The 27,365-nt window shown below is 38.9% G+C and overlaps 1 protein-coding gene across 3 annotated transcripts in view; it reads left to right on the top strand.

Moving 5' to 3' along the window:
- Positions 1-27,365, top strand: part of MED13L (mediator complex subunit 13L) — a 303,530-nt gene that overhangs the window by 250,972 nt on the left and 25,193 nt on the right. For all 3 annotated transcript variants that reach the window (XM_010342833.3, XM_074402190.1, XM_074402189.1), the window contains 11 exons: positions 379-483; positions 4,156-4,887; positions 5,694-5,919; positions 6,919-7,024; positions 7,332-7,456; positions 10,234-10,333; positions 16,080-16,300; positions 16,629-16,834; positions 21,837-22,774; positions 24,572-24,751; positions 25,362-25,585. In XM_010342833.3, coding sequence (XP_010341135.2) covers positions 379-483; positions 4,156-4,887; positions 5,694-5,919; positions 6,919-7,024; positions 7,332-7,456; positions 10,234-10,333; positions 16,080-16,300; positions 16,629-16,834; positions 21,837-22,774; positions 24,572-24,751; positions 25,362-25,585 — 3,163 coding nt within the window. The remainder of the gene's footprint in view (positions 1-378; positions 484-4,155; positions 4,888-5,693; positions 5,920-6,918; positions 7,025-7,331; positions 7,457-10,233; positions 10,334-16,079; positions 16,301-16,628; positions 16,835-21,836; positions 22,775-24,571; positions 24,752-25,361; positions 25,586-27,365) is intronic.

The raw sequence follows: 27,365 nt of genomic DNA on the forward strand, positions 1-27,365 counted from the left end.
TCTGGGACTGCAGGCAAATGCCATGATGCCCTGCTAATTTCTGTATTTCTTTTCGTACATACGGGGTTTTGCCACGTTGCCCAGGATGGTCTCAAACTCCTGGACTCAAGTGATCTGCCCGACCTAGCCTCCCAAAATGCTGGGATTACAGGTATGAGCCACCTGTAAATAGAAACATTTGCACCCAGGCAAATAGAAACATTTTGAATCCTGCTTCCAGGACATAAAACAGGTAGTTTTATTCGTCAGTTGCTCTGAACTGTATGTCAGCAGGATAACATTACCATGTGAATGAAATGTATTCAACTCTTAAACATTTTTTTCCCCAGGTGTATGGGTATTATGTTCGTACTTAAGTCACATTTTTAACCTTTTTAGGAGGAGCCAAATGTCAACTCCAACTCTTGAAGAAGAGCCTGCTAGCAATCCTGCTACTTGGGATTTTGTGGATCCAACCCAAAGAGTCAGCTGTTCTTGTTCTAGGTAGGTAATAAAAAAGCCAAAATAGTAGTGAGATCAAATGATGGCACATCTTGTTGACTCATCTCCTAGCCTCACAGATCAGTATTTCCCAATTCTCCATCCTCTTCCAGTAGGGAAGAAAAAGATGAGTTGTTTTCTTACATGCAGATGATACAGTTTTATTGTCAGGACTCAGAGCTTATTAGACAGTTGGCCCTGTTAACAAATTGTTGCCACAACTTTTCTGCAGTTACCAACTTTAAAACTAAAGGTATCAGTTTGACAAGATAATTCTTAGCCCTTTAAATGACTTTATTTAACTACTCTTAATTTCAAAGTAAAAATACACATTAAAAACAGATTGGCTTGAGTCAATAGAATTTAGATTAAAGAGTCTTTCTGTAGATAACTTGTTTTGTTGCTAGCAGTGGTGTTTTTTGATTGAGACAGGTATTTGGTCACAACTGCTAAAAGCTAAAATTGTTGCAGTCATGGTATCTTAATTGTTTATTCATTTAGTTCTTTGGAAAAGGCCTCAGATTGCTTTTTTGTAGAAAATTTTTGCATTCTTCATGGATACTCTGTTGACTTACCCCTCCTTGTTGTAGTAAAGAATCGTATTGTCATGGGTTTTTATTAGGGTTCTTAAATCTTTAAGTGAGTGTAAGTCTTATCTCCCAGCTCATTTGACAGTTAGAAGTGGTGATGATTTTTCACTTAGACTGGACTATTTTGAGTATCCCTGCTTCTGAAATATACCCTTTCAAATTTGATACTCTTCTGTGTTTATAAAAAGTTGAGTCGAGATAAGCATATTTAGAAGATGGCCATTCATGTCTCTGGTTAGATCTTCTTAATGTAGCATAAGTGACTTGGCTTCAGACTGAGGTGGTGGTGCATATGCCCCTGCATATATGCAGAAGCTGCATGTGTACACTTAGGGAAGAGCTTTGACACCTTTTCTTCTTCTCTCCTGCACCCTGAATTGATTATTTTATCAAGTCCTGCCTTGGTAACCTCTTGTTGAGAGATGTAAGGATAAGCCTAGTGAAACTCATTATTGATTTTTCAGGGAGGATGTTTTTGAACAAGTTGTTTGCTCATTAAAGGTTCCCTCTCTGAGCATGTGAGAGCATCTTTCTGGTCTTAGGATAGGTGTGGTATACTGCAGCTGAATACCTACCTTGTCTCTAGGCTGTTGTGACAAAAAGTATTTTTCTAGTAACATTAATTTATGGATAGCTCACAGCCATGTTATGGCCAACCTTTAGCACATACATAGGATATAAATTGTAGTGTATGTAACTTTTGCCTTTTGTCTTCTTTTCCCTGCTCTTTTTCCTTAACCCATATTTTTTCACTTAAATAACCTATTTAGTGATTTTTAGCACATTTTTATTAGCTATCTGGAATTATTTTTCTAACACCTTAAGTGTAAGTAAATAATGCTTTCATTTTTATTATCTGGAATTACTACTCTATTACTTTGCCAAATGTTCATATCTTCAGGTCTTTTTTATAACTATATGCATACCAAGGCACCATTCCATTGACTTCCAAACATCTCTCCCAACTTGACTTTTGCATAGTCTTGTATTTTGGGGGATGCCTTTAAGAAAAATCCTTAGGCTGGGCACGGTCGCTCATACCTGTAATCCCAGCACTTGGGGAGGCTGAGGCGAGCAGATCACAAGGTCAGGACTTTGAGACCAGCCTGACCAACATGGTAAATCGCTCTCTCTACTAACAAAAAATACAAAAATTAGCTGGGCATGGTGGCGCTTGCCTGTAATCCCAGATACTCGGGAGTCTGAGTCAGGAAAATCACTTGAACCCAGGAGGCGGAGGTTGTGGTAAGCCAAGACTGTGCCATTGCACTCCAGCCTGGGTGACAGAGCAAGACTCCATCCCAAAAAAAGAAAAAGAAAAGGAAAAATCCGTAACTTTTGCCATGTATGCTTCCCCACAAACCTGGGACCGTATTGTGGTAATTTTTATCACAATTTTCTCAGCCTGTAGAGTATCATTTATTTTTCTTCACTTTTTAGATGTAATTGGTCACTGGATTTCAAACTGACTTCCTTTGAAATGTCTATTCTAGCCCTTCTCCTTTCTTTGTTCTTTTAGTGATGATCTATTTCTGCATGTTTGGGTCCTGCCTCAAGTTTCTTCCTACCACCAGTCACCCATATAGTGTGCCGTCTTAGTCTGATTTCCCACTGTCTGCACCAGGTTCCTTTCCTGCTGAGATGTGCTGTGATTCTCTCCTACCTACTGTGCATTCCTCATTCTAACCATTTGCAATGTAGCTGAGTCATTAAAACCAGTTGAAAAACGTGCTTTATAACTAGATTATCCACTTTGCAAAAAATCTTTACTTTGAGGAGAGTATCATAAAGTATCTCTCAAAGAACTAGTGTGGTTATGCTCTCTGAGAAAATCCGAATTAGAATGTTTTATCTAAAAGACTTAAATTTGAGGTTCTAAAATAAGTACCTTCTTAAGATATCACTGAGATAGTTTCTGATGAGACAGTCACATGTTACTGTGGTACCATGTTCTTTGGGTCTAAAGACAAGAAGTTCAGGAGTGTTTGTTTTTATTATTTTTAGAGTAGCAAAGACTTGGGCAAGAGTGTTTTCAGATTATCTGCTGCAGGATTACCAAACCCATTATGGTACGGTCCACTCCTTCCACTATTTAATGGCCTTATGGAGCAGGGCAGCCATCCTGCTGTCCCACTAAACCATCCCATTATGCCCCACAAATCCGTTTTACTGCTCACTAGGGCATCATTTAGTGCAATGCAGCAGTAATTTAATGCCACCCTAGTGGCCTCAGAGAGTTACTGCTACACCGGCAGGAGAGCTCACATTTTTCCCTGGGAATGATTTATATATTGGGAGGTACTGGCTGACCTGCAGTATAACTTTGTTGTACAGATTAAACCTTGGCATCATCTAGTGGGCTCTTACTGAGCCATTTCTCACACCCATGCTTGCCAAGAAGTGTGTTAGGGTGTGAGCCGACTCGGTTTTTCTGCTTAGACAGTTGAGGTGCATTTGTGTGTGTGTGCTGTTAACTTCTATCTTTTTAACCTGTGTCCGAAGTTGTCTTTTATCCCTTCCTTCCTAGATACAGTGGCACATAAAGTTTCTAGTGTATTTATCCTATTAAATGTTCTTAGGATTGAAACTTACTGTTTTAGTTCCGCACTTCGAGGCAGAGTAGTTGCATAGTTATTTTATTCCCAATTTACAGCACTGCAAATCATTATAAGCCATTCTATATTACAGTTAGTAGACTTATAAAATAGAAATTGGAAACTTTATTTTTTCTTGGCAGAAGATCTCATGACTCTACTCTCATGGTTTTAAGATGCAGTATGAATATGTTATTTGAGGCCCTCACCAAATCTAAAAGATTTGGGTTTTTTTGAATCATTGATTTTGCAGGGGTTAGCAGTGCATTTTACATTTCTTGTTACACCCATTTCTTACCTGCATAATTTGTATGTGATTGATTCTTTATTTTTCATTAGGGTGTATTGTGTTTTTTAGTTTTGTAAATATTAAAAACTAGAGCCCTTTTATATGTATTACTACATCTAATGTGTGCTTTAAAAGACAAAATTTTGTCAGAGAATCTCTTTTTTTCATGTTATACTGATGTAATTGTTTACTCTCATTTTAGGCATAAGCTTTTAAAACGTTGTGCAGTAGGACCCAATCGACCTCCCACAATATCTCAACCAGGGTTCAGTGCAGGACCATCATCATCTTCATCTTTACCGCCTCCTGCTTCTTCTAAGCACAAAACAACAGAAAGACAGGAAAAAGGAGACAAGCTGCAAAAGAGACCGTTAATACCATTTCACCATAGGCCCTCTGTGGCCGAAGAATTATGCATGGAACAAGATACAACAGGACAGAAACTAGGGTTGGCAGGGATAGACTCCTCCTTAGAGGTGTCTAGCAGTAGGAAGTATGATAAGCAAATGGCCGTGCCTTCCAGAAATACAAGCAAGCAAATGAATCTGAATCCTATGGATTCACCTAATTCCCCTATATCCCCTCTGCCGCCAACACTCAGCCCTCAGCCACGAGGTCAGGAAACAGAGAGTTTGGACCCACCATCGGTCCCTGTGAATCCAGCCCTCTATGGAAATGGGCTAGAACTCCAGCAGTTGTCTACTCTGGATGACAGAACTGTCCTCGTAGGCCAAAGACTGCCTCTCATGGCAGAGGTCAGCGAGACAGCCTTATATTGTGGGATTAGGCCCTCGAACCCAGAGTCATCAGATAAGTGGTGGCATAGTTATCGTCTCCCTCCCTGTGAGGATGCTGAGTTCAGGCCTCCAGAGCTCCAGGGTGAGAGATGTGATGCCAAAATGGAGGTAAACTCGGAGAGCACTGCATTGCAAAGGTAAGACAGCTCTCTGCACTACTCACCCATCCACTGGAAGGCCTTGGGCTCCCTCCCCATCTCTCCCTGCTAACTTCAGGTTCAAAATTGAAGCCGTCTTTTCTTTGTCCTTCTTGACTCTGCATATGGAAAATGTTTAATGGTCAAATGCTTTGTTCTACATGCAGCATAGCAAACATGTCATTTAAACACACGGGCATATAAAGACCTCTTTGTGCCATGTTAGTACACTCAGAATATATTTTTGGCCTGCTGTTTGTTAATTAAAGAATATAGCTTTATGAGACTTTCTATATTGCTACTAGTGCCTTCTTTGTATGTCGACATTTTTGAGGAGGGCTTTGCCTGCATTTAAGTGTATGTATCATGTATCTAGTATAATATTTACAGTGCTTTTGATCCACTCGTTCTAAACACTTTACATAGATTAACTCATTTAATCTTCACCATATCATATTATTATGGTAATTTTATAACTGAGAAACTAGGGCCATGCAGTTAGTAAATGACACAGATGGAGTTTAAACCTAGACCGTCTGTCCTGAGAACCTGTGCTCTTAAGTGAAATTCATGGACCCAGAGACAAAAACATATATTCTTGAAAAAGTATACTAACTAACTTTTATCTAATCATGAATATAAACTATAAAAGCAAATCACCATATAGGTGGATTTTTAGGTTGTTTTTTTTTTTTACAAAAAGTTTAAGCTTTGTAAATGCTTTGTCATAATGCCTTTTTTTTTTTTTTTTAAAGAAACTCATTTAACCTTGTTTATCTTGTTTCAATTGTCATTTTGTCTTTTAGACTCTTAGCACAACCCAATAAACGGTTTAAAATCTGGCAAGACAAACAGCCGCAGATGCAGCCACTCCACTTCGTTGACCCATTGCCTCTATCACAACAACCTGGAGACAGTTTGGGAGAAGTGAATGACCCATACACCTTTGAAGATGGTGACATAAAATACATCTTTACAGCCAATAAGAAATGCAAACAAGGGACGGAGAAAGATTCCCTGAAAAAGAATAAGGTACCATTTAACATAGAGAGAGTCCAGCACGTGTGGGTTTCTGTCTATGTCAGTAAGACATGTGTGGGAAGACTTTGGAGGCAGAACGTTTCAGATAGTCTCGCCTGATTGCTCTGTCCCCATATTCATGCTCTTGGTACTATTGTATTGGACGGCGTATTGTTCCTTTTTATGTCATGGCTCACCTTTGTTTAAAAGTCAGCCGAACATAAATGAAGCCTCATATTTTCCAGGCTATAGCTTGTACAGTGCATGTTTCCTCTCATATGCTAATTCTTGTTGGCCTATGCTCCCTGCTTATTTCTTTTAAAATATTATTCCAAAGTACCCAAAATGTAAAGGGAAAAATGTTGATCATAGTATGTATATACAATTTATCAAGCGCTTATTATCCTAACTGTGCTGAGCGCTATACCTGTGTATTCTCTGGATTCATATCAGCTCTACCCATAGACTATCAGTATTAATTTTACTGGTTTCATTATTATAAAAATGAGTACTGGTTGTGTCTGCTGTCTTTAATTTTAAAATTTCAGACATTCTAAAATACTGGGCCATCAAAAGAGGTATTCTTGAGAATCAAGGAAGTAAGACAATTATGAGGCCAGTATACTTCAGGGCAATGCTTTTTAGATTGTTTTGTACAGATCTCTCTAGATCCAGAAAGCTTAATCTATACATCATCTAAAATGTTGTTAAAGGCAGCTTTTAACATCATGGCAGGTCTATATTCAAATGCCACCAGTACTCCTTAGGCATAAAAAACTGATTCACTCAGAATACCCCATAGGATTGAGGGGACAGTGGGGAGCTCATGGTTCTGTTAAAATTCTGGAGAAAGGACCTATCTTTTATTTCCTTTGGTTGCATAGACCATGGTTTATCATACTTGTGCTCATAACAAGTTCCATTCTACCCTCTAATTCTTTGTGTTCTCCCTCATATTTCACACTTTGGGTTGGTGTTCATGTGTTTTGTTTGGCTGAATTTATTATACAGTCAGAGGATGGATTTGGTACCAAGGATGTCACTACACCAGGTCATTCCACGCCGGTGCCTGATGGGAAAAATGCCATGTCTATTTTCAGTTCTGCTACTAAAACAGGTGTGTACAATGATTATTTGCCTCACTTGGATTGTTGCTAAAATAAAATGCAAGGGAGATGCTTCTCAATATAAAATTTAATTCTTATTGTAATAACAAGAATTTTATCTCATCTTTAATATATTTTATAGTTTTTCAGTTCCTTTCAAAACTGATAAACATATTTGGAAATAATTGTTTCTAAATTTAACTAAAACCATAGGGAAAAACTCAGGCAGGTCATGTTCATTGAGATCCGTGTCCTCTCCCCACTCCTTTGCATTTGGTGGAGTTGTTTATTCTGTTTCTTTTGCTTCCTTTCCTACAGATGTCCGGCAAGATAATGCTGCTGGCAGAGCTGGCTCCAGTAGCCTTACGCAGGTAACAGATTTGGCACCTTCCCTGCATGACTTAGACAACATCTTCGATAATTCTGATGACGACGAACTTGGGGTGAGTTTGCCATAGCTACATGCACAGAAATTTTGCTACATGAAAGGACTTCATGTCGCTGTTGTAGTATTTCTTTATAGTTTGGTCTACTGAATTTGGGGGCTCTTATTTCAGGTTCTGAATGTTCTTTATAAATGTCTGTATACTGGAGTGTAGTCACACTGTATATTAAAAAAAAAGTTTATATACTTGGAAAAGATTGTAAAGATTGTTATTGTAGTGTACCCCCCTCTAGAGTTTTGTTCATTGAAGGATCTTTTTCATTAGTGTTTCCAGTTACAAATACTAAAATCTTTTCACATTCATTTTAATGAATTCTTCTGAATACCATCGGACTATTAGAAATATATTGTCCCTTAGATTTGATTTTTAAAGTAATGCCCACATAAATTTTTATTCATCTAATAAGTCAGAGGTTAGGTATGAAAATATGATCTATACTTCTTAAGATCATGGCATCATGGTAGGGAAATAGAATTTATATACATAGAAGTTAAATAATATAAGGCATCATATGATTAAAATGACAGAGAGGAATAATTGTAATTATTTGGAGATCAGCTGAACTAAGAGTCAGGAAATATGTGTCCTTATCCTCCTGACTACCTCTGTACCTTTGGGCAAACACAAGTGCCTTTTTTTTCTGGGAGACCTAGAAATAAGTAAGATAGGCTCTGTTTTCAAAAAAAAGTTTTTTATTAGTTAATTTTTCTTTCATTTATTCACTTACCTACCTCCTTATTCATCCATTTTACATACATTTGTTAATCATTTGATGGTTAATTGCTTTGTGGTGGTACTAAGGCTAATCATTGAGGTTAGAAATAGGATTAAATTACCACCTTATACTTGAGACACTCACAGACTTAAGGAGAAATGGCACATAAATAAAGTTATTATATACTTATTGCTGTGAGTCAGTAATAAACCTGAATCTAAAGTTGCTGGACATTCAGAAACAAAGTGATGGGGAGCAGTGTTTAAGTTAAGGCTTGAAGGTTAAGTAGGAAACATTTCAAAAGCCCATTCTAACTTTAAAATAAAATGTATCTAACAGGTATTATTCACCGTTACTGTTGTAAGTACTTAGAAGATGAGATGATAGGGGCCTGGGAGAATGGATTTTACTTGAAATGTGGAAAGACTGGGGTCATTGAGAGGAAGCGTGGAGGGACATTAGTTTCCATGTGGAATGAGCCTTGATTAAGCAACAAAAATGAACTAGATTGGCTTTCAGGGATAAGGAACAGACCATTGGTCTGTTTTTTGATGATGGTTAGAGACATAGGGCTAGGAAAGTTTTAGATTTCAGACTTTACTAATAGTGTGCCTCCGAGGTCTACTGAGTATGGAACTAAACTGGCAGAAGGGCTGTTTTTTTCAGTCTGATGTGCAGAAAGCAGGAATCCTCTAATCTTGTAACTTTTGTTGGATCGGAACACTAGGGTCTGAATTTGTGCAGTGGCTACATGAAGGAAAAGGACATGACAGTGTGAAAAACTCTGGTAGAAGAAATGACTCATTTCTTCATTGCTGACCCAGGCATTAGAGGTCCTTTTTTGAATGTGACTATCCCCTGGAAGCCAAGTGCTACCTGGGTTTGGTTCTAAAGATCCTGAGGGTTAGGTTAGGTCCTTTGGCAGTGGTGATGGGAATCAAATATGAAAAGAAAAGGAGTCACAAGTCAAAGGAGGAGACAGAAAGGAACCGAGCAAGCAGTGCGGAGTGACCTGGTCTATTCACGGCCACCATCTTAGTAATTGTTGTTTCTGCTCTGGCAGAAGTAGCACTCAGCTACTTCTTTGTATAAATTATGAATTACTATTAGGCTTAAGAAGAAATGTTTAACTTTTGGGAATGTATTTTTAACAATATTAACATGCAAAGGAGAATTGGACATTTTCAGTCAAATTTTCATTTCTCTGAGTGTTTCTGCTTTACTCTGATTTTTAGTCTGGCATTTAATTACATGAGCAGTTTACCCTAGAAGATAGTGCTAATCCATCTTACCCATACATGGAGTTGGGAGGCTATTGGCTGAGTTGTCATCTCATGTGTCTTTGAATTTAATTTTAATTTTACATTTCAGTTTATACAATTTTGTGACATTGTATAAGTATAAATAAAGGCCTTCTATTTGTAAAAATTTTGTGCTTTATTTTATATTTTAATTCATCATCAGTTCATTTGATCTTAAAGATAACCTTGCCCAGTAAGGCACTTGATTTGTCTTTGAATCATAGATCAGAGAAAAATCTGAATATTTCAATAATTTTACAAAATAAGGTTATTTTTTGTGAAGATAAATCAAAACTATCAAAATAGATACAGAAGATACTTAGTTTGTGGTGATAAATGAAAAAAAAAAAAAAATTTGCAAGGCTTGAGATCATGTCTTTTAGATGCCTGCTTCCAAATGCAAGAAAAACCAGACCAGTTGTCAATTACTACTGGAGGCACCAACCTAATGTAATCATTGTGTCTATGAGAATTGGCTTGTGGAGGAAGAATTGCTTAAGATCTTCCAGCTCTCCTTTGATGGAACAATCTTCCCTCACAAGATCCATGAAAAAAACTCCCTCAGTTTCTTATACTTGATAAGCTGGTAACCATCTCCTTTGTTTCCTTGGCTGCTGGTATTTCTAGAGGCTCACCTGGTGAATGCTTATACCAAGAGGCATCTCCAGGAAATACACCAGGCATATACCAGGAAATACTTGATTGCTGCCCTACTCACATACACGTCACTCTGTTTTAATAATATCATCTGTTCTTAGGCTGTATCACCTGCTCTGCGCTCATCAAAAATGCCTACAGTTGGGACAGAAGACCGACCTCTTGGGAAGGATGGAAGAGCTGCTGTTCCTTATCCGCCAAGTAGGTAGAGAAAGTGGACCGAGCCATTGGCGCTCACTGCCTATAACTTAGACACAATGTTCTCATACTCAGTGGTGCTTCGTCTTTAGCTGAAATTCCCCTTCCTTTTCTGTGAATTTAAATATGTATAAATTGGTGTTTCCGAGATGGCAGGGAGCTCATCATATAGAGCAACCATCTTAATTTGAATCCCTTTCCTTTGTTTTCCAATTAAGAATTAGCTTTTTATAGCTTAAAAACATGTTTTAGGTTTGTTTTTCTAATAGTTCTTTCCTAGTGGAATAAATGCTGCACAAGTGATTTTTTAGACTGATGTACTACTATAAGACTTTGTGTAAAATGTTGCAGTTTTTATAAATGTAATTCACTCGTAGATATTGGATATTTGATTTTAGTGGTCCTTTTCAAGATGCATACTGAAGTTTCTGTGTTTCCGTTTGAGATCAACTAGTTTTATCATATATGCTGACAAAAAGAGGAACCTCCTTTTTTCTAGTATATTCTTTACCCTAAGAAACCACATTATTCTGCCAGAGAAAAGAAAGTCAGGGTAGCTTATGTGAACACGCGGAAGCAGAAACATAATTCCATTGCAAATCATTCTTTTAACACCTTCTTATTAACTTCAACTGGTAATGAGAACAAATTGAGGGGAAAAACCACCATGTCATAGGGATGAGTCAAAAAGCTTTACAAACCTATAAATGTAGTGCTGATTTACTCAAATCTAGAAGTGGGAAGTATACAGAGATTCGATTTTGACAGCTTTAGTGGATCCATAGCTTTTTAAAATATGCAAAGCTTTCTCAAGAATGACATGGGTGAAAATGAATAATGATAGCCAGCCAGTTGCTGTAGTTTTTTTAATTAAACATTTTTCTTTTTTTATTATTCTGCACTGCAGAATTTTACAAACATGGAACTTCACAGATTAAAAGAAACAGTATTAAAATAGATACGTGGAGGTCAGATGAGTGAGTTGTTCACCTTGTTTGAATCAGTTGATTCTTTGCCCGTTTTGACATGAAGTGATATGTAGTGATGTGAAATGTTGGAATGTCTGATAACTCACCCAAGATTTTGCACTCTCAGAGCTCCTGCTAGTTAGCAGCATTGCCCAGTCAAGCATGTCATGTGCTCTGTCCTTTCATTTCTCCTCCAAAAAGAATGATTTCAAAAGGAAGCTACTCAAAATTTTATGATAAAGTACATATTATGAAAACAAATTAATTTGAAATGTAGCACAGAAATATTGATACCAGGAAAACCCAGATATGCAAGATCCAGAGGATTATTTTAATGTATACAAAGAGTATATATAAATATGTATTTGTGAGAATATATGTATTTGTGGGAGGGGGTGGGGGAATGAGGGAAACACACAGTATTTCCTCCCAAAAAGTGAGAATGAAAATAGCCTGGCAAGATATTTTAATCTCAGCAATAGCTTTTTGGGCACTGAGGTGGGAAGACAGATGTATTATAAAAATTAATGTCTACCCTCTAATCCCAGTACTTTGGGAGGCCAAGGTGGGTAGATTACTTGAGGTCAGGAGTTGGAGACCAATGTGGTGAAAACCCGTCTCTACTAAAAATAGAAAAACTAGCCAGGCATGATGGCGGGTGCCTGTCATCCCAGCTACTCGAGAGGCTGAAGCAGGAGAATCGCTTGAACCCAGGAGGTGGAGGTTGCAATGAGCCAAGATGGCGCCACTGCATTCCTTCCTGGGCAACAGAGCAAGACTCTGTCTCAAAACACAAAAACAAAACAAAGTTAATGTCTAGAACACCACTGTCCAATAGAAATACAAGGTAAGCCACAAATGAGTGCAATTTCAAATTTTCTAGTGGCTATTTAAAAAAAATTAATTTTAATAAAATACAGTATTTTATTTAACTGTCCAAAATACCATTTTACATATAATTAGCATAAAATTATTACAGTATTTCATATTCTTATAAAAATGTAATATATAATGGTTGTATACCTTTCACATTTTTTTTTTTTTTGTATGAAGTCTTTGGAATACAGCGTGTGTTTTACACATGCAGCCCATCTCCCATTTGATCAAGCCCCATTTTTGGGTGCTCAGTAGCCACATTTGACCAGTGGATATTGTGTTGGAAAGCATAGGTTCATAATTATTCATTTGTGAATGTAATGCTGAAGACAGCAACTAACAGTGACAAACAGGTTTACTTTAATATCAAGTTTATGTTAAGGTAGTATTGTGTTAATAGTAAAAACATGTTTTTATTAGGTTTTATTATTAACCACTTCTTGTGGATTTTTGTATTTGAAGGCACATCAGTTTAGAGTATGAGTCTTTGAAGAGACAAAAGGAAAGAGTTGGATTTTGGGGTTCATTTGTTTATTTTCCAAGAGTCCTTACTGTTTGGAAGAGACTTGGCTAGGTGATCAGGGGTGGGGAGAACACTAAGAAGTCAGTGAAACTGCTTTACTGGCTGGCTTCCATCTGGTGCATGAATACACGAAGGGCTAGGCTGGAGCTGGTGGGTGTCTTCTGCATTCCTGCTGAAGTACAGAGGGCTTGCAGGATAGGCAGGGTGGGAGTAAGCAGAGCACTGTGGATGACACAGCTCACCTCCAGTCCATCCTGGTGGCTGTTTTCACCCTTTGCTTTAACCATTTTCTGGGAAGAAAACTGAACAGACAAATCATGTTTCTATTTTTGGAGGACCAAAGTGTTTCTTGAGATCTCTTTTTGCTTTGCCCACTTGGAGCCCAGTTTCCTTTGACCATCTCAAAGTTTCTCTAGGGCCATCTCTTTCTAGAAATTCCCGTAACTTGACAGTAGTTCCATCTTTTTCCAACCCAGCTTTGGGAGGGAGAATTAATTTGTACCGACTTCATCATTTGCTGAATGTTTAGATGTATGCAGCAAAATGAATACATTATCTCATGTAGCATACACAAAAAATATGAAGTAGATATTTTCCCCATTTTACAGATTAGGAAATTGAAATGAGACAGACTGAGTCTTCCTTAAGATTATCTCCTAGTAAGAATGATAAAGACCACTTTATAAAGTGACTCTCTTGTAGATAGAATATTGTCTCTCCTTTTGTATATTGTCTATTTACCTTTGATAAAAATTAACAGGGTGGCTGAGGCTTTGAAAACTGAGATATATGCGTGCATTCAGGAAGATCAAAGGAGTCAGCTAACCCTAAGTGGGTGGAAATGCCTTCATTATGTTTCTTAGAGGAAATATAAAAACAAATTTAATAGAACTCTTTTTTTTTTTTTTTGGCAAAATCTGATATCATAGGATACTTGTAAGTAAAAGAAAGGCTATGTTTAAGCTCATCCTTTTAACTTAAAGAGAATTTATGTAATTTCTGTACTTCACAAAGAGCTACATTGGTTATTAAGATTGTGTGGCATTGTGACTTTGAAGATTTTTTGAAGAAGAATTATGTTTTGAAATATAACACAAATTACATTAGTTTTGTAGTAGCTGTTCTTCAGCTAGGGAGGAGGAATAGGGACTAAAGGTTAAAAACGATGCGTGTATTTCAAGTGAAGACGAACTTTTTTTTTGTTTTTTTTGAGACAGAGCTTTGCTCTTTCACCCAGGCTGGATTGCAGTGTTGAGATATCAGCTCACTGCAACCTCAGCCTCCCTGAGTCAAGCAATTCTTGTATCTCAGCCTCCTGCCAACATGTCCAGCTAATTTTTGTTATTTTTAATAGAGACAGGGTTTTGCCATATTGTCAGACTGGTCTCAAACTCCTGACCTCAAGTGATCTGCCCGCTTTGGCCTCCTGAAGTGCTGGGATTATAGGTGTGAACCACCCTGCCTGACCTCCAGTGTAGACTAACTTTATACAAAAGATCTTGGCTTTGTTTTAAAGAAAATTTACTGATCTGTGGCTGCTGCATTTGAAGTCCTGTTTTTCCACCTCAGGATGTATGGGTTTTGCAGCCTCTCAGATAGTTCTCTGCCAGTTTCTTGTTTGGTTTGGCTCCTGTTTCTACTTCTATAAATTTTTAAGGTGCCTTGAAGATCAGCTTGGGGTTTTTCGAGTTTTTTCTTCTTTTTTTTTGTTTTTTTTTGTTTTTGTTTTTAGAAGTGACAGGTACTGTTTTGTATAATGCAATCAGATACAGATTCCTCTTACAGAAAATAAGTAGCCATGGAGCATCACTAATAGAAATGAATGTTGGAATTAACAACCCCACTAGCCTCTTCCTCTCCTTATTTTACAAATAGCTCCACAGGCCAAGAGAGGCTAAATGATTTGGGATTATATAATTGTTTCACTTAGAAACACAGTAAAAATTATGTAATCCGGAAGTCCTCACATTTTCTTCTGCCTCCATATGCTGAGGTGGTTGAAAGCTTTCCTTTCTCCCCACAAATAGAGCAAAGCAAGCCAGCCTGTTGAGAATCATCCATCTAGCCCTCCCTTCCCTGTTAAATGAAGGAACTGAGGCCCCAAGGGAGGAAGTGACCTGACCACAGCAGAGCTATGTCCCCAGCACCTGGACTGTGTAGCCCAGCATGGTACAGTTGTTCAGTGTTCATTTCTGATTCAGAGCTAGGAGTCAGATCTTAGCTGATTCAGTGGTTATTATGGATCTGTTTAAATGTTGAAGTTGTTGGAACGAGCAATAGGATAGGAAACGGAGACATTAAATCACCGATTTAAAAACCCGTGGCTCCAAACCTAAAAAATTTGCTGTGTAGGACACCCCTTAGTGGCCAAGTTTTGCAACTACAACTTGCTTTTCACATGGGTCTGCTTTTTAAGAATCAGTCAGTGCCTCAATGAGCTACAGTTAGTGATAATTTTTTACTCTAGGTGATTGAAGGAACTTAAAAAAAAGGAGTTCAGAATCACTGTTCTAAGTATTTCTCAAAAGAAACTATGAACTTTCATTTTAATGTCTGTCTTGAAAAAGTATGGAACTGTTCCCCAAAAGAGCAGTTGTAGGTCTAGTGAATTTGTCAAACTATTTAAGTAATCTTCTGCATATAAACCACAATTCTGGCTTCACACAATTTTTATTTTTTGTAATATTTCATGCATATCTGAAAGACAGAACTTTTAGTAGTGGTAACTATCTAATTGCGTCCGTTTTCTGTTTAATTCCTTTTCCTTACCTTAGACTTTTTAGGAAATCAGTTGTTGGATGAAAAATACAAGTTATGTAGACTTTGTTTACTTAATTAATGTGAAGCCAGACCATAAACCATCAAGAAGTTAGTGATAAAGACCAAGAAAAGCCTAGGTGCAGTGGCTCACGCCTGTAATCCCAGCACTTTGAGATGCTGAGGCAGGGGGATCACCTGACGCCAGGAGTTGGGAGAACAGCCTGAACAACGCGGTGAAACCCTGTCTTTACAAAAATACAAAAATTAACTGGGCATGGTGGCACGTGCCTGTAGTCCCAGTTACTTGGGAGGCTGACGGACAAGAATCGCTTGAACCTGGGAGGTGGAGGTTGCGGTGAGCTGAGACTGCACCACTGCGCTCCAGCCTGGATGGTACAGTGATACTTTGTCTCAAGAAATAAAATAGAACCAGACCCAGAAAAAGATAATTCTCTGCTGATGGCTGTCTTCTTAGACACTTCAATTATTAATATTCTTTTATAAACTGATATGATCATTTAATTAGCACTATTTTTGGTGCCAAACGGTGTGCCTGGCTATAAACTAGGACTTTTAGAAGCCCTTCCTGTTAAACAAGTTTTTTTAAATTTCTCATTTTTAGCAGTTGCAGACTTGCAAAGGATGTTCCCCACTCCACCATCTTTGGAACAGCATCCTGCATTTTCTCCTGTGATGAATTATAAAGATGGTATCAGTTCAGAGACCGTGACAGCATTAGGCATGATGGAGAGCCCTATGGTCAGTATGGTTTCAGCACAACTCACAGAATTCAAAATGGAAGTGGAAGATGGATTAGGAAGTCCCAAGCCAGAGGAAATTAAGGTAATTGTCAATACATTAACATTTCCAAGGCAGAGTGGTTTCCAAGTGGATTCGTGTACATCTGCTTTAAAATGATATTACCTGTGTGCCATATATACGTTAGTTCCTAAGAATCCTTTTAAGTAGAACATGAGACACACTAGTGGCCATATGAAATGGTGCCTTTTGATTGATTTAACATTTCTGCCTTAGCATTTTCTAATGAGCAAAGGAGAAGAATACTGAAATGCAGTCATTTTGGTTGCTATTTTTATGCTAGCCCTGTGCCACTGTGGTGTGTCCTACATAGTTTACCGCTATTAACACTGACCCCACTTTGTTGTCATAGGACTTTTCATATGTGCACAAAGTTCCATCCTTTCAACCTTTTGTGGGATCCTCCATGTTTGCTCCACTGAAGATGTTGCCGAGCCATTGTTTGCTACCTCTGAAGATACCTGATGCCTGTCTGTTTCGGCCTTCGTGGGCAATTCCTCCTAAAATTGAACAACTGCCCATGCCCCCTGCAGCCACTTTCATTAGAGATGGCTACAAGTATGTATAGGAGTTACGTCATTGACTTGCCATATTTGATGCAATTTTTAACTTAACTAAATGTTTGTTAAAAATGATAAGAAGGGCTGGGTGCGGTGGCTCATGCCTGTAATGCCAGCATTTTGGGAGGTCAAGGCGGGCAGATCACTTGAGGTCAGGAGTTTGAGACCAGTCTGGCCAACATGGTGAAAACCCATCTCTACTAAAAACACAAAAAATTGGCTGGGTGTGGTGGTGGATGCCTGTAATCCCAGCTACTTGCAAGGCTGAGGCAGGAGAATTGCTTGAACCTGGAGGGTGGAGGTTGCAGTGAGCCGAGATCATGCTGCTGTACTCTATCCTGGGCGACAGAGCAACTCTGTCTCAGAAAAAAAAAGCAAAAAAGAAGAAGAAATGATGACAAATAGTATATCATTAGAAACTTTCCTTTGTTGGTCATTCATCTTTTTGTGTAAATTATTTTGTGCTGGAAAATGTACGTTATTTTCTAAATGAAATTTTGTATGCAGACAGTCCCTGACTTAGAGTGGATTTACTCAGGAGTTTTTGACTTTATGATGATGTGAAAGTGATACACATTCAGGAGCCATTGTACTTTGAGAACCCATACAACCATTCTGTTTTTTACTTTCAGTACAACATTTGATAAATTACATGAGATACTTAGCACTTTAGTGTGTAAAACAGGCTTTGAGTTGGAGGATTTCCCCAACAGTAGCCCAATGTCAGTGTTCTGAATATGTTGAAGATAGGCTAGGGCTGGGTGCAGTGGCTCACGCCTATAATCCTGGCATTTTAAGAGGTCGAGGTGGGTGGATTGCTTGAACTCAGGAGTTTGAGACCAGCCTGGATAAATGGTGAAACCCTGTTTCTACAAAAAAATAAAAATATTTAGCTGGGCATGATGGTGTATGCTTGTAGTCCCAGCTACTCAGGAGGCTGAGGTAGGAGAATTGCTTGAACCCAGGAGGCGGAGGTTGCAGTGAGTCAAGATTGCACCACTGCACTCCAGCCTGGTCGACAGAACGAGACCCTGTCACATAAACAAAGATAGGCTAAGCTATGATGGAATCCGTTTTCCCTGTGATGAATAATTTCTTAATGAATAAAATGTTTTAAATGCTATTAAAGGCCACAAATTCATATTTCTATTGGGATCAGGAAAGCAATGTGTAGATGAAATGGTCAGGGTAAAGGCAAAAGAGTTGGTACTACTGATGCTGAGCACCACTGCAGGTGAGCGAGTGAAGTCTAGTGTAAACCGTTCAAAGGGGTGTTTGCTATTCAAGTGCAGGGGGGTTGTTGTCAGGCAAGACTGGGGTCATTGTGACCAGATCCTTCTGTTTCTGAGGGTCACTTGAAATCTGGATTTTTATGTTTTCCTTTCTTCAAAATGTTTTCAGCTAATACATAGTTAAGCTTAAGAAACCGATTAAACAAATTTGTGGTCCACCCCACAGCCTGTGGGCTTCAAGTTTGTGACCTTCTGTAAAATCATCCTGATGAAGTTAATTTTAGTATCCTAACAAGGCTTCCTGCTTGTGTATATAAAGTCAGTGTCAGAAAGAAAAACCGTGACAGAAAAGTACAGAAGAATCCTAGACTTAGGAAGCTACAGCTACAGTGTCATAAGACTTAAATTCCTGTTTTCTAAAAATTATATGCATGACCTTAAATGACCATTTTACCTGGGCCTTCCCTTGAAAATGAAGTAATCCTGTGCTGCCTCCCGCAAAGGACTTTTGCAAGGCTTCAGTGACTAAGAATTGTAGAAGGACCATGGGAATAACAGTGCACCAGCAATAGAGAGTGTGTTGAAAAGCACCCTGAGCACCTGGCTGCTGTGCTGCTGCTGTGCTCCGAGTGTAGTCTAGCTTACTCAGCTAGATACTGGCACAACACAGCTAGAACACCTTGGTGCGTAAGGGGTTAGCTTAGCACATACAGTTGCAAAGACCATAGCAGTTTTAAGAACCTGTTCAGCAGTTTAATCTCTTTCATACATGCAGGTTCCCCCAAAAAGGTCACATGCAAGCTTTTGCTGTATAATGGTTTAAAGAATTTAGGTCATTATTTAGATGTATTACATCTTTCATTTGCCATCCCAAAGATTCTTTGTATTCTTAACTGGCACTGTTAATACAATTTTATGTGATGAGCATTTTGTTTTTGTTTTTTGGGTTTGTTTTTTTTTTTTAAGAGGCAGGGTCTCACTCTGTCACCCAGGCTGGAGTGCAGTGGCGCAATCTTAGTGCAGCCTTGACCTCCTGGGCTCAAGCATTCCTCCCACATCAGCCTCCTGAGTAGCCGGGACCACAAACCTGCACCACCACATCAGCTAATTTTCCAGAAATTTTATCGTAGAGTCTGCGTCTCCCTGTGCCGCCTACACTGGTCCTGAACTCCTGGGCTCAAGTGCTCCTGTCTCGGCCTCCTAAATTATAGGCATGGGCCACTGCACCTGGCAGGAAGGTGATTCCTGTCTACTTTGTCCAATCTGGCAGTCACCAGCTTCATGTGCAGGTGTTGACTACTTGAATTGTGGCTAGTGAGACCAAGACTGAATTTCTAGTTTTACTTTAATTAATTTAAATTTAGGTCATGGAGGCTAGTGTCTGCCTTATTGGGCAGTATGTTTCCAGAGTGTGTGTAATCCTCCTGCCGTGGTCTCTGCCCACCATCACCCTAGACTACCTCTTTGTCATCTGCAGTACCCCTGCAGTCACTTGCTTAATGTCTGCCATACTTGCTTATGAGCCACCTTTTCTTTCTCTTTTTCACTTTTAACTATCCAGTTTCTAGCATAGGGTTGCGACTCAATTCATTTTTATTAAATGGGAAAAATCAGATTACAAGATAAACCATTCTTACTACCAGGGAGCAGTTTAATTCTTTAGGTTTTCAGTTAGTAGTCTCAGTTCCTTTTCTGATCTGAACTGCATAATAATTTTACAGTTTCGTTGAACAGGAAAATTTGAAAGGAGTTCAATTAGAGTAAAGATCATCATTACACACTTACTATTTTGGTTTCTAAGAGAGCAGTGATTGCCAATCAAGTTTTCTGGGTCATTTTTTTTTTTTAAATCTGTACTCAAAGATACCACCGTGCCTCAGATTTAATATTTCTTTACAGTGCCTGATTTGGACTTTGAGGCTGGTAGTTTAGGCATAGCTAATTAAAAATCACAAGAAAATTATTTGAAGAGACATTTCTTTATGACATTCTTTCACATTATAAGTAACTGAATATGTAGTATTAGTAAATATAAAAGTATTAAGAATTAAAAAAAATCTATTCTTTTGATACCTTCTAAGTAGAAAGAGTTGGATTCATATGCTGATATACATACACATCTAAGAAAGTACAGTCGTCCCTTGGTATCCTTGGGGGATTGATTCCAAGACCCCCTTGGATACCAAAATCTGAAGATGCTCAAGTCCCTGTGTAAAATGGCAGAGTATTTGCATGTGACTTACACAAATTATCTGTATACCTTAAATCCTCTCTGGGTTACTTGTAATACCTAATAGAAGGTAAATGCTATGTAAATCATTGTTGTGCTTTACTGTTTTTATTTGTTGGTGTTTTGTTTTTGTTTTTTTGAGTGTTTGTGTGTGTGTGTGTGTGTGTGTGTGTGTGTGTGTGTGTTTGTTTTTGAGATGGAGTTTCGCTCTTATTTCCCAGGCTGGTGTACAATGGTGCGATCTGGGCTCACTGCAACCTCCGCCTCCCGGGTTCAATTGATTCTCCTGCCTCAGCCTCCTGAGTAGTTGGATTACAGGCACACACTACCATGCCTGGCTAATATTTGTATTTTTAGTAGAGACGGGGTTTCAGTGTATTGGTCATTCTGGTCTCGAACTCCTGACCTCAAGTAGTCCACCCACCTCCGCCTCCCAAAGTGCCGGGATTACAGGTGTAAGCCACCATACCTGGCCTATTTGCATTTTTTAATTGTTGTATTTTTACAATTTTCCATCTGCATATGGTTGAATCCACAGATACAGAACCTGTGGCTATAGAGGGCCAACTGTATATCCGGAAAATGTTGTGTGATAATGAAACAGCAGAACCTTGCAGACAGTGTTTTCTTTTCTGCTTGGCTATTCCAAAAAGAAGTCACTGCTTATGAGAAAGTAGATAACATAGCCCAGTCAGTCTTGGACAACTAAAATAATTATACTATATGGAATGCATAACATAAGTGAAAAGTAAAAAATGAAGAAGTGCCTCCCACCCCACAGAAACCTGTGGGAAGCTGGAAACTATGATACAGCATGTGTACTTCTGTGCAACCACCTAATTAATACTGGGGCCCCTTAGCCACATGTGTAATATTTCTATTAATTGTAAGATAGTACTGGTAAATGGGCTACCCAAAATAGAATTCCCTCATGGTCACTCATTGCTATAAAAATGTAAGCCTTAAGATAGGGCTGCATTTTGAAAATTAGAAAAATGTTAAATTTTCATGTGTATTTGATTATAGCTACTTTGATATTATATATAGATTATAGCCTCAGAGAACAAGTACACTCGCAGACTTTGAATTTAAAAATGACAAAAATGTAATTGCAAATTAGATGGAAATTTCATTCTGTGGTCTTCTAGCTAATTTAGCATCTGAACTTATATGTTGAAATCCATTTAGTAGTTAAAACTTTTCAAATTACATTGACCAAACCCAATACCATGTTTTCTTTTAAAAATAGTAAAAGTTCCTTCAAGTGGTTAGGATGGGGATAGCTTATATGTGGAACAAGTAGAAGGACAGTGCTGTGTTGAATTACTCTTCATACCGTACTTTCTGATTCTCTACACACTGCAGTGACCTGTGTATCCTGCTTTTTTTTTTTTGTTTTGTTTTGAAGAGAAAATTATGCCAGTGATAGCAGAAACAAATGATAAGAAACACACAGTACATGGCCAGGGTGATCATCTGTCTACTCCGACATCTGTGACATGCTGCCCCTCCTCACTTGGTGCCTTCTCTTTTTACAGTAACGTGCCTAGTGTTGGGAGCCTAGCAGATCCAGACTATCTTAACACACCACAGATGAACACACCCGTGACGTTGAACAGCGCTGCCCCCGCCAGCAATAGTGGGGCAGGAGTCCTCCCATCTCCAGCAACCCCTCGCTTCTCTGTCCCCACACCACGAACCCCCAGGACCCCAAGAACTCCCAGAGGTGGGGGCACTGCCAGTGGTCAAGGGTCTGTTAAGTATGACAGCACTGATCAGGGGTCACCAGCCTCCACCCCCTCTACTACGCGGCCCCTCAACTCTGTGGAGCCTGCCACCATGCAACCAATTCCTGAAGCCCACAGTCTTTATGTTACCCTGATTCTCTCCGATTCCGTGATGAATATCTTTAAAGACAGAAACTTTGACAGCTGTTGCATCTGTGCCTGCAACATGAACATCAAAGGGGCGGATGTCGGGCTTTATATCCCCGATTCTTCCAATGAGGACCAGTACCGCTGTACCTGTGGGTTTAGTGCGATTATGAACCGCAAACTTGGCTACAATTCAGGACTCTTTCTTGAAGATGAGTTGGATATTTTTGGGAAGAATTCTGATATTGGTCAGGCTGCAGAGCGGCGCCTACTGATGTGTCAGACAACTTTCCTTCCTCAGGCAGAAGGAACCAGAAAATCCCAGGAACCACCCATAAGCCTTCTCCTCCTCCTCCAGAGTCAACACACACAACCTTTTGCTTCACTGAGTTTCCTGGACTACATTTCCTCTAACAATCGCCAAACTCTTCCCTGTGTAAGCTGGAGTTATGACCGGGTGCAAGCAGATAATAACGATTACTGGACGGAATGCTTTAATGCATTGGAGCAGGGGCGGCAGTATGTGGACAACCCCACTGGTGGAAAAGTGGACGAAGCTCTGGTGAGAAGTGCCACTGTGCACTCTTGGCCTCACAGCAATGGTAGGTGTCCCAGAACACACATTTGCTTTGAGGAGTATCTTGGTATATCTTGGTATGATCTTAACTTAAAAGCTTTATTTTCTTTGTTATTTGACCAAAAAAAGTTAATTTCATGTCTTTAAGGGAGGTAAAAAGAACTAAAGTGAGAGCTATATTGATTTCATCCTTAACTTCAGGACTGAGGGAATGTTTTATATTGAAATGCCTTTGGAGAAAAGTAATTGTTTTCTGAAATTTTCCTCTTGTAATAACTCATGAGTAAGCAATCCGTGTTGGAAACCTGTGACAGCTGAGTATCAGAGTCATCACGAGCTTACAGACTGATGATTTTGCACACTCTTGCATGTTTAAATCCACCATTCTTCCACATCAGGTTTCCAAGGAACCTCTTCCATGAAGCCTTCTGCCTATTTCCAGAGTCTCTTCTCCTTTCTCTGTTTCCCCCTCTGTTGTATCACTTACAACAAAATCACATTTTACTTTGCATTGTGGTTATGGAGGCATATAACTGGCTGTATTATTAAAAGCTCCAGTTGACAAACATTTTTGAAGTTGGGCTGTAAGAGTGCCAAGCAACTTGCTATTCCCTTTTCTTATTCAGTCACTGCCTAAACTGCAGTGTGTCATGGGTGATAAAGTGCTTACTGAAAGAACCAAGGCATCTGCCCTCATGGACTTCCTAATCTATTCTGGAAGTGAACATTAATTAAATAATTACACAAGTCGCATATTACTACAGCCCATTTTGTAAGTGATAAAAAGCATGGGATAGGCGGGGGCACTCTAGGCTGAAGGTCAGAGAAGACTTCGTTGAAGAAGTAGTAGCATTTGCTTGGAGATCTCAGTGATGAGTACAGATGAACTGAGGAAGGAGAATGGGGAGCAAGGCACGTGTCCCAGACAGAAGGCGCTGCAAGTAAGAAGGCCCTTGATTGGACGGAGCTTGGGGCTTTTGAAACTGAAGCAAAGTTAGAACCAGCAGGGGCTAGATTTTTTTTAGAGGCATGCCAGGGGTTAGGTCTTCCTGCAAGAAGCAACAAAAAGTCATTGAAAGGTTTTAGGAAGAAGCACTGACATCAGATTTGTGCAGTTAGAAAAGAAAACTTGCAGTGTGCACTGGCTGTAGTTCTGGGTATGGATTAGAAAATGGCAGGAATGGATTTGAGGAGGTTATAGAGGAAGACCTAGTCAGAAACAGTAGCCTGCCTTAGGATCCTTGTGAGGAAGGTGGCTTCAGCCCTAGAGTGGCCTCTGCTGTGTTTCCATGTGCCTCTGGCTGCAATGAAGATTGGCTTTCTCTTTATGCATTCTGTATTTTGTGAAAATATTTTTACAATTAAGAGCATTTAAAGAGTTTTTTAAAATCTTCTATTTAAGTTCCAATATTTCCTACTCATCAAATAAACAACACATTGATATTTGCAAATAAAAGTAATAAAATAATTAAGAAACTTTTGTAGCTATCTTATGAAAAATCCTTGAAAATAGACTTACATGGTTTTAAAAAGTCACACCTATCCATGTTTCCACTTTTAAACAGTTCTTCCATTAAACTTTTTTATAGAGTAATCTAGTTTCCTTTTTTTTATTTTTCATACTATAATATCAATTATTTTCTCTAATATGGTAGAAGCATATCTCTCCTTTTGACTCCTAAGTCAGATATTTTAGAATTTACTACAGCTAATAACATCGTTGTCCTGGACTGTATATAACTGAGGCTCAAGGCGATGGCGAGGAAAAGGAGGAGGGTGCTAGCCCCCTTACCTTCTCTGTTTCTTCTCACTTCTCTTCCAGTGCTGGACATCAGCATGCTCTCCTCCCAGGACGTGGTTCGTATGCTGTTGTCCCTGCAGCCCTTTCTCCAAGATGCCATCCAAAAGAAGCGCACGGGCAGGACCTGGGAGAATATCCAGCATGTGCAGGGACCACTTACTTGGCAGCAGTTCCATAAAATGGCGGGACGGGGAACCTATGGTAGGGTCTTTGCCCCGTTTAAAGTTTCTTCTGACGTCAGTGCTTTTCGGTGAAGAGCAGCATTAGTTACTGCCAAGTCCTTGCTTCGCTAACAAAATGGAGTATTTTTCTTCATGAGTATTAAGTTTTATAATCTGTTTTTTTAAAGTTACTTTTGGGTCACGTTTTCCTATCACTCTTGGCATAGTCCAGGTCAATGAGGAAGATAGTCCCTACAAAGTGCATTTCTTAGAGTCTCCTCATCTTCCCAGTCCTCATTGCATTTTCATCTGGATGGACTTCTGGGCCAGTTCTGCCTGTTTCATCATAGTCAGGATAGTAATGCTTATCTTGAAGGAAATGAAGCCGTGCTGCCTGAAAGTTTAATTGTAGCTTGTCCTAGTCAGCCCTCTGATCTTACTGAACCCTTGTAAGCAAATTCTGACTGACTTAGAGAGTCCTCTTCAGTGACCATTTAATTAGATGATTTGAAAGACACTTTTAAGAGTATCTTGTCAACCTGCAGTGACATTTCAGATGCCAGAATTAAGACCAGTGCACCAGGAATTTCTAAATTGTCTAGGTTGTGGGGAAAACACTAGCACCTTCCTAAACTACAATGTCATTTTAGGTTCAGAAGAATCTCCTGAGCCGTTGCCCATCCCCACTCTGCTGGTAGGCTATGACAAGGATTTCCTCACCATCTCACCATTCTCCTTGCCATTTTGGGAGAGGCTGTTGTTGGACCCATATGGGGGCCACCGTGATGTTGCCTATATTGTGGTGTGTCCAGAAAATGAGGCCTTGCTCGAAGGAGCCAAAACTTTCTTCAGGGACTTGAGTGCTGTATACGAGGTGAGGAAGTTACTGTGAAAGTCGCTTTTTATGACATGGATTTTCTGATTGTTTCTAGTGATGACTAAACTTCAAGACAGATAGGTGTCTTGAAAGTGAATCTCAAAGACAATTTGCAAACAGCAAGATGAGGAAGAAAATTGAACTGACAAATTTTTCTGGAAGCAAGTTGCTTTCCCATCTTGGCTTTATATTTATTAGATTTAGAGGACTTTCCCCTCCCATCCTTACCACGTCTTAAAATTTCATCAGCTCTCTCTTCTTCATTTGTGTGCTAAAATTTGAAGAGTATTGCTCACCAGGGGAAAGTGTGGCTATGCAGAAGATGAGCGTTACAAAAAGAGCACATCTACTCTATTCATTTATTTATTTGATGGAGGGATAGGCTGAGTAGATTAGAGTTTCTGACAACAGTATAAAAATGTTTCTTTTGAAAACTTCTGAATTGAAAGATACGTTTAATGAATCATGTCCCTGTTGTGTTTTAACACTACATCTTAATACTGAAACTTTGATACTGATTAAAAATATAATGCCTTTAATAATGTAAAAACAGGCAGATAGTGTTACATCTTTAGAATATGAAATACTGTTGCTTTAAAAAAATAGACTCATGTCTGTCTTTGAAGAGTAAATGCTCTCTATGTTTCATATGCCAAAGTATATATATATATGCACCAAGTTCTTTGTATCTAATACATCTAATGTCTTTGTATTTGGCAAAATGAAATTAATATCTGCCAAGTATTTAGAACTATGATAGGCACATAAACATTATGAAAGTGGTTTTTAAATAAGATTCCAAACTGAATTCCAAAATATTCCAAAACAGGACATTCACGATCTATAAATGTATGAGTAAGCATGCAATAGTAAACTTACATGTTGCTACAAAGAAATGAGGAAATGCTAATGTGATGTAAAGACATCAGTTAAGTCACTTGGTTACATTGATTCCTAAACAGTGCCTGGTCGAGGGGATATGTAATACTATTAAATCATAACTAACACAAAAAACTTGTGTAAGCAGTTTTAAAGCCCAGCCATTCTCTTGAATGGAACCTTCTAATAAGTTACAAAACGTAAGAAGCACTGCCAGATCTTTTTAAGAGAGTACAGACACTCTTTTAAATTTTTCTTAATGACTTCACTAGGGTTGCTCATTCAGCAGTAACTCATACCTCCTTAAGAAGGGTATACACTAGAGGATTTTGTGGGGCTTAGTAAGTCTTCACTTTATCTGCTCTAGTAAGGAATAATAATATGGGCTCTCCTGCTGGTGAGCAGGTAGTTTACTCTTTGCAGGTTTATTATATTCTCTGCCATAAACACCATTTAGCGTCACGGAGATTAATAGCAGAATCTCCTTGTCCTATTTACTTTTAAAAAAGTGATCAGCATACTCACTGCTTCAGTGGCCCCTGCTATTGGTGATCTCCAAATGTCTTTAACAGTATAACAGATGGACCATAAAATTTTAATGTTATATTATGGGGAAACATTATGAGTTGGGATTACTTAGGAGATTTTAGTGGACATATGTCTCAGTCAGCCACAGTAGGCAGGAATCCGCTAATTCTTTGTCCGTTGACAATCAGGTAGTGTTCAGCAGTCTCATCTTGTGCAGGAGGAATTGGCTTGAGTGAAGAAACATTTTTCTTTGAGAGCCTAATCCAAGTTTTGGAGAGACAGATAGCAATTTAAGGATACGTTATGATTACCTGAAAGGACCAGCTTACAATGTTGGTTTGATTGCGTGTGATAGCCCTAAAAGAAGAAG

Source organism: Saimiri boliviensis, chromosome 7 (assembly GCF_048565385.1).
Source record: "Saimiri boliviensis isolate mSaiBol1 chromosome 7, mSaiBol1.pri, whole genome shotgun sequence".
Classification (NCBI taxonomy): Eukaryota; Metazoa; Chordata; class Mammalia; order Primates; family Cebidae; genus Saimiri; species Saimiri boliviensis.